Consider the following 7,165-nt stretch of genomic DNA (forward strand, 5'->3'; position numbering starts at 1 on the left):
AAAGGAGCCATTCTACCAGGGGTTGAACATTACAAGGTTTAACCTTCTACTTGTGAAGAAGAAGGTCGCTCTGGAAACAAAATTTCCACCTATTAAAAGAGATCGGCTTACTATTGAAGATGAAATCATTCCTTGCTTTCTAAATATTCCATGCGGCACAAGCAAAAATCTCCATAAAACGTGGTCTCCCAAACGCCCCTCTTGTAGACATATAATTTTCTGCAAAATCCCGCGAGAAGTCCCAATGTATATTTAAAAATAGCCAACAGTGCCTTGAAAAATCACAATGGAAGAAGAGATGGTCTGTCGTTTCAGTATATCCTCCAGTGCATAGAACACACTCAGGACCAGAATCAAGGTGTCAATGTTTATGTAACATTAAATCCCGTGTGTTTAGCCGATCTATGAAAAGAATCCAGACAAACACTTTAAGTTTTGGTAGAGCTTTAGATTTCCATATCGCGTTGAACCCTGCATCTGCGGGAAGTTGTCCAAACGAAAACTTGTAATATTTGGAGGGAGCATAGTTATCTCCCCCCCCCCCCCCCAAACAAAGGTACGGTGATCAACTTCATGTCCCGAGGGAGGCATCTCCTGCAGCAACTGTGAGGATTCCTCGCATTCTTGAAAATCTTGTACATACAAAGGTAGCGCAAAGTAATTTCCCAAATCATCTACATTAGATAGATCTGCCACTGAAAGATCTTCGTCCAAAGCATAAGAATATAACCGTGGAAATTTTTGACACAATAAATCTCCATTTGACCAGTGGTCTTTCCAAAACATAACATTAGTTTCATTAGAAACATGACATCGAGTTACACTCCTGTACTCATCGATAAGGCTAAAAGTGTCCTGCCACCAAAACGAGCCTCTTCTAGATTGTGCATGAGGGACACGATCCTGAAGCCCCCATTTCACCTTCGTAATCTTTTGGGCTTAGGATGGAAAGCCAACTTTCGGCATATTTAGGGCTAGCATGAGCATCACATTATCATCTTTGAGGTATGATCTTTTAACTGAGGGGGGGGGGGGGTTGATTTGTCTTGCCTTGCAGTTTTATCGTCAACTAGGTCAATGCGGAACCTTAGGGCCACGTGGAGATTGGAGTGGCTACCCCAAAACTCGCTCTCGTGTTATAAGTTGTGTTGCATTAACATGCTTCAATGACATGCATCATCTTATATGGTGTGCTGCCTCAGGGGTGGTGTAGAAGCCAGGGGTCCAGGAATCGTATTGTGTTGGAGTATGGATGCTCTAGGTTGTTTGACTAGTTTAGATTTGACCACTTCCATGACATAACAATCATCTTAGATGGTGTTCGGCTAATGGAAAGGAAAGATGACATATGCGATGAATGTGGAGTGAGAATACAAACATTTACTCAGGTACGGGTCGCCTCTCGTGGAGAATCTCCACTCCTGCTATAATTCATGATACATGGATGCCTGTATATATTAAAGATTGGTTGTGACCTAAGCGCACCCGTGGGACTTTATATAGGAGTTTACCCTAAGATTTACACGGAACTCCTAAGTCAAGAAGATAAAGAGTCATAGACTAATGTGGCTAACATGTCGTTTCTTGTACTCCAAGGCACACACCACTTGGGCCGTAGGCACACACCATCTGTAAGTCGTTTGGGCCTTTGTCTCGTGTCTGCTAGAATAAATCCATGTTGTGGGTTTACTTATGTAGCATTCTCCTAAGAGAGTAGAAGTTAGAGAGGTGGCGCGGGAAATCATGGTCTTGAAGTACACCGGTTCTTGGTCGTGTGGTTGGCTCTATAAGTAAACATTATGTTTTAGGGTAGTGAACTAAGCATCGTGGAACATACAAAAATTATATACAATCCACACATGTCCTATGAACCTCTGCCAGGCACGGAGACAAGGGGACAAGGGGGCGAGGGGTGGAGGATCAAGCACCCCCATGATTGGGATTTTGTGAAGAACACTAGGCATTAGAACCCTAATTTCTGACCGATTTAGTTAAATCCTTCCCCTCATCAAGTTTACAACACTAATTAGTCCACCCCCCCTCAACACGGGAATCTGGCTCCATCCCTCCTCTGCTCTGTGTATTCCATAGTTGTTGTTGATTTAGTATAACTTTATACTAACTCAACACAAATAATTGAAACAAAGTGAGTACTATTCAATTATAGGCACATTGCATTCCCTTGTGAGAATAACATATTATACGACCCATGGTCTACCAGTCACCCATCTGCTGTTCATAGTCCTAGCGGCCCTTGTGATTCGTGATTCTACTTTTCTTGTTCTTATCGAAATGATATTTGCTTGAAATCTTTCCTTTTTAAATGAAAACTTAATGAAATCTTGTGATTTCATAAACAATTTTTGTAGATCCAACACAATTATTTTTTCAATTGTTTCTAATCAAATTACGATAAATGTCAATTGGTAATTTTGTTTACAAAGTTTTATTAGGGTTTTGTATTATACCCTATATCAAATACATGCCATATCAGTATGCAACAATAATTTGTGCTGAAGGGCCTAGCACAAATCACGAGGAATCGTGAACGGCCGATGAGAGACTGTGCCACGCGGCCACGAGAAATGCATTTATTATTTTCTAAAATTACACCATATAGTTAATGTCTTTTATTAGAGGAAATTTGCAAGGAAGGGGAAGAAAATAAAAGCGCGAGGCTCCACTGATGAGCCCAACCCACAAACAAGGCCCAAATAGCGTCCCCGGGGAAACCTTGTCAGTCGTCGACCTTCCCCCGTCCAAACCCTAGTTCCCAATTCCCCTTCCGACCAAGATCGGATCTTGACCCTCCCCACCCCATCGCCGTGATGGCCACCGGCGGCAACCCCAACCCCGGCCAGCCACGCCCGCAGCAGCCGCCTCCGGGGGGCTCTCCGGCGACCCCGCACACCCACATGCGCCCCCCATCCATGGCCGCCGCCCACTACCAGGGCCTCTTCCACTCCCCGCCTAGCCACAACCCCGCTTTCCAGATTCACATGGGCGCGTCCTCCACCCCTCAGACCCCTCTAATGGCGGCGGCGGCCGCCGCCGCCTCGGCCAAGCGCCCCCCGCAGAAGCCCCCTACGCGTCCCCCGGCGCCCACCTCCGCCGCCGCCGCAGCGTCCGTGGCTGCCGCTTACAAGGCCGCCAACTCCGGCAGCGTCGACCTCACCCCCGCCGCGCGCCGCAACAAGAAGCGCAAGCTCCCGGAGAAGCAGCTCCCCGACCGCGTCGCGGCGCTGTTGCCGGAGTCCGCGCTCTACACGCAGCTCCTCGAGTTCGAGGCGCGCGTGGACGCAGCGCTCGCCCGCAAGAAGGTGGACATCCAGGAGGCGCTCAAGACGCCGCCGTCCCTCCAGCGCACGCTCCGCATCTACGTCTTCAACACCTTCGCCAACCAGGCGCGTACCATCCCGCCGCCCAAGGCCGCCGAGCCGCCCACCTGGTCGCTCAAGATCATCGGCCGCGTGCTTGAGGACGGCGCAGAGCTGGACCCAGCCGGTGTTGTACCCAAGCACAACCCGATGTATCCCAAATTCTCCTCCTTCTTCAAGAGGGTGACCATTGGGCTGGACCCATCGCTCTATCCGGAGAACTCGATGATCACTTGGGAGAATGCGCGGTCTGCTGCGCCGCAGGAAGGGTTCGAGGTGAAGCGGAAAGGGGACAAGGAGTTCCTCGCGAATATACGGCTGGAGATGAACTACAACCCCGAGAAGTTCAAGCTGTCGCAGCCACTGATGGAGGTGCTTGGGGTTGAGGTGGACACTCGGGCGAGGGTCATCGCTGCCCTTTGGCAGTACATCAAGGCAAAGAAGCTGCAGAATCCGAGTGATCCTTCCTACTTCATGTGCGACCCTCAGTTGAAGAAGGTATTTGGGGAGGAGAAGATGAGGTTCGCGATGCTGTCGCAGAAGATATCGCAGCATCTTGCACCTCCACCGCCCATCAATTTTGAGCATAAGATCAAGCTATCGGGGAATGGAGCAAACTCTAGTGCTTGCTATGATATATTGGTAGATGTTCCTTTCCCGCTGCAGAAGGAGATGACAGCATTCCTTGCCAATACCGAGAAGCACAAGGACATCGAGGCATGTGATGAGGTGATATCTGCTTCTATCAAGAAGATCCATGAGCATCGTAGGAGGAGGGCATTCTTTCTTGGGTTCAGCCAGTCCCCTGTGGAGTTCATCAATGCGTTGATAGCATCCCAGAGTAAAGATTTGAAGCTTGTTGCTGGTGAAGCGAATAGGAATATTGAACGGGAAAGACGTGCAGACTTTTACAACCAACCATGGTATGCTTAAGCAATGCCCCCTATAGGTTCTACTTATTTCATCTGCTGCTTGAATTTATTATCTATTGTTCGTACATATGCTGACTAAACTTTCTTCGACTCCACAATTAATAGGGTTGAGGATGCTGTTATAAGATATTTGAACCGTAAACCGCCTGGCGGCAATGATGGCCCAGGTGCGGGTGGTTCTTGAGGAGAAGATTGCTGCAGCGCCCTTGGTGTAGAAACAACTTGTCTGTCATGTATTAGTAAAACTTCAGAGGTGGTAGGAAATTGCTCGGAGGAACCTGGCAGGTTACCTTCTTTGTTTGCCTAAATGATTTAGCTATTGTATGCTGTGTTATGTGTGTGATCCCTCATTATCATGGTAAATGCTGAACTGGATAATTGTTGTAGTTGGTCTTTCTTACAATATAAATGTTACTGCAAGTTAACTATGGATTATGTATTGGGGTTGTCATTAGTCCACCAAGTCAATGAGAAAGCTGTGGAGAGGACCTGATAAAGTGGGCCTTTTGTATTTGAACGTGGAAGTGGAGGGAAATGCAAATAGATGGTTTCGGTCCCTTTCATTACTACCTCAAGGATTAGGACAACTGTTGTGCCCTGTGGCCCCATCCTACCCTGTTTTCTTCTCTTCTGTGATGCGTTTGTTCACTTTTGGCTCATAAGGGTGTGGTGGAGTATATTTTGTCTATTGTGTTATGGTTTGGTTGCACGGTTATGTTTGTCAGTTTGCATGAGTAGTATCCTTACGTTCAGCGTTGTTGCTTTTCTTCAAAATCTTGGATAGTACGATTCTTGCATGATCCTATGTATACGAACTATTTTTTCTTCTTCAAAGTCTGTTGCCATTTGTATTGTCCCTTAATTGTCAGGTCTCCTTTCGATGTCAATTGTGGTATTGCAGTCTGAATTCATGGGACCTTGAGGGCACTAGTACTTTTTTTTTTTTGGGTGTAAATGGCACTAGTACTTGGAAAGATCAGATTACCCACTGTTTGCTCCCTTATCCACTTGCAGCGTGAGGTTTAGATTGTTGCCCCCGTCTCTGGAACTTGGGGTTCTGGACTGCCCCTGGTCTGTTTGCTCTTGCTACCTTGCTCTGTTAGTCTGTTTCTACCTGGAGGATATGCGCTACGGCAAAGGGATTTAGGGGAGGCTGGACTAGTCTTGCGCTCCACAGGCCGCTTCGGTTCGGACGTGTTCCAAATATTGTTTGGCATCCCTAGCTCATTCCCTGTGTATAGAGGCCGGACATGACTTGTACACTTGCTTTTTGTTTGGAGGTCACTTTCGGGGGATGTGGCTAGGAAAGGGACCTCCTCCAAACACGAATTTTGTCCGGACGTCCTCCAAATGATCAATCCGGTGTTTTTACTGAACGTCGTTTAGGGGATGCGACTGGAGATGCTCACCAAGGGGCGATGGGAATGCCATAGTTGTCTGCGCTGCTAAGAAACAGGGTGTTTTTGGTGTCCTGGTACCAAATTATCGAAGAGATCCTCGTGGGAATTTTACAACTTCGGGGGAAATCCGACGGTCCCGCTGATGTTACGAGCAAGCTCTTTTGAACTGAATCGACCCCATGGACGGTTTGTTGCTTTGTTAGATACTGTCTGTCTGTAGACATGTACTAGTATCAGGAATTGCCAGGCACACATGGAAGTTGGGCAATCAGAATTGTCGACATATCGTCTATCACATGTTACAGCGTTAGCAGCACAGCCTTCCACCATTTTATACTGTTAGCAAGTGTAAGATCTGAAACCAAATCCACCAATGAGAACCAGTCTCCACAGCTTCACTACATCTAGAAGCAATGTGTGTGTGTGGAGCAGAGGTGTGACGCCACCTCATCGAATAATTGAGTGAGCGTGACTGTGTTCTTGCCCACTATCACGAGCGGGCCTCCTTTTGGTTTGCAACGCGTGAACCGTCCTGCCGAAAGACCCAAAAAACGTGATCATGGTAGAGGTGCTTGTTTGAGTCCACAGGAGGAACACTTTGGTTTCAGTCAGATTATGTGTACCAACACATAATGCACATGCATTGTTTTTTCAGTGTACTCGTATCTTTGCACACTTCAGTGTCCAAGATCTAGAATTTGGAACTATAAAGAGGAACATTCCGAGGAACATTCTCGGAATAGATTCAACATGTTATATGTGTTCGGAGTTGAAGTAACGTACTGCAGAAGATGTGGAAAGACGGCCCAAACCAAACCGAAAGGCACGAGTTTGCCAGACTCGGGAACGTGTCGGGGACGAAGGCACTTTCGGTGTTGCCAGTACCGGGCATGCGAGGGGCAGGGACCATCATGAACTTATCGACGTGTCAGAGGGACTAGCAGAGGAGGCCTCCGGAAGCGTCGCGGTCGCAGATCGACGGACAGATGCCGACGCTGCCCGCGGTTCTCAGAGTAGAGTAGCAGGTGGTGTAGACGGGGACGAGGCGATGGCACGGGCGACGAAGTCTAGACGGTTAGAGACGTAGAAGGCGGCTAACCCAGCGGTGACCAGGGGTGGTCATGCTGGATGCCTAGATGGGCGTTGCGGTGGTCGGCGAGCCCAGCGCGACCTAAAGTGGTTGGCGAGCCCAGCGGCGACCTGGGGTGGGGGCGCGGCGGCGGTACATGAAGTAGGCGAGGAAGACCCAGCGGCGTGACGAAGACCATGCGCGGATGGAGGCGACCCGCGCCGAAGGGGCGGCGCTGTGGTGGCCTCGGACATCGACCCGCGGGGGACAGCGAAGGCGACCTCGTGCAGCAACGGCACGGCCCGAGGGGGCGGCGTAGCTGTAGCCGCAGCAGAGGGTGCGGCAGGGGTCGAGGACGAGGTCGTGGAGGGGCAGCCGGAGCAGCCG

At 48.9% G+C, this 7,165-nt stretch overlaps 1 protein-coding gene across 1 annotated transcript; it reads left to right on the top strand.

Annotated features, from left to right (window-relative positions):
• The first annotated feature begins 2,731 nt into the window (after positions 1-2,731).
• On the top strand, positions 2,732-4,744 carry LOC127334345 (SWI/SNF complex component SNF12 homolog). Its single transcript, XM_051360789.2, has 2 exons — positions 2,732-4,300; positions 4,415-4,744. The coding sequence occupies exons 1-2, from the start codon at positions 2,829-2,831 to the stop codon at positions 4,491-4,493; spliced, it is 1,551 nt and encodes a 516-aa protein (XP_051216749.1). The 5' UTR covers positions 2,732-2,828; the 3' UTR covers positions 4,494-4,744.
• Positions 4,745-7,165: the final 2,421 nt, after the last annotated feature.

This window comes from Lolium perenne, chromosome 2, assembly GCF_019359855.2.
Source record: "Lolium perenne isolate Kyuss_39 chromosome 2, Kyuss_2.0, whole genome shotgun sequence".
NCBI lineage: Eukaryota > Viridiplantae > Streptophyta > Magnoliopsida > Poales > Poaceae > Lolium > Lolium perenne.

Coding starts and splice junctions, on each gene's coding strand:
- LOC127334345 (XM_051360789.2), top strand. CDS start 2,829: ATGGCCACCGGCGGCAACCCCAACCCCGGCCAGCCACGCCCGCAGCAG. Junction 4,301..4,414: donor GACTTTTACAACCAACCATG/GTATGCTTAAGC, acceptor CACAATTAATAG/GGTTGAGGATGCTGTTATAA.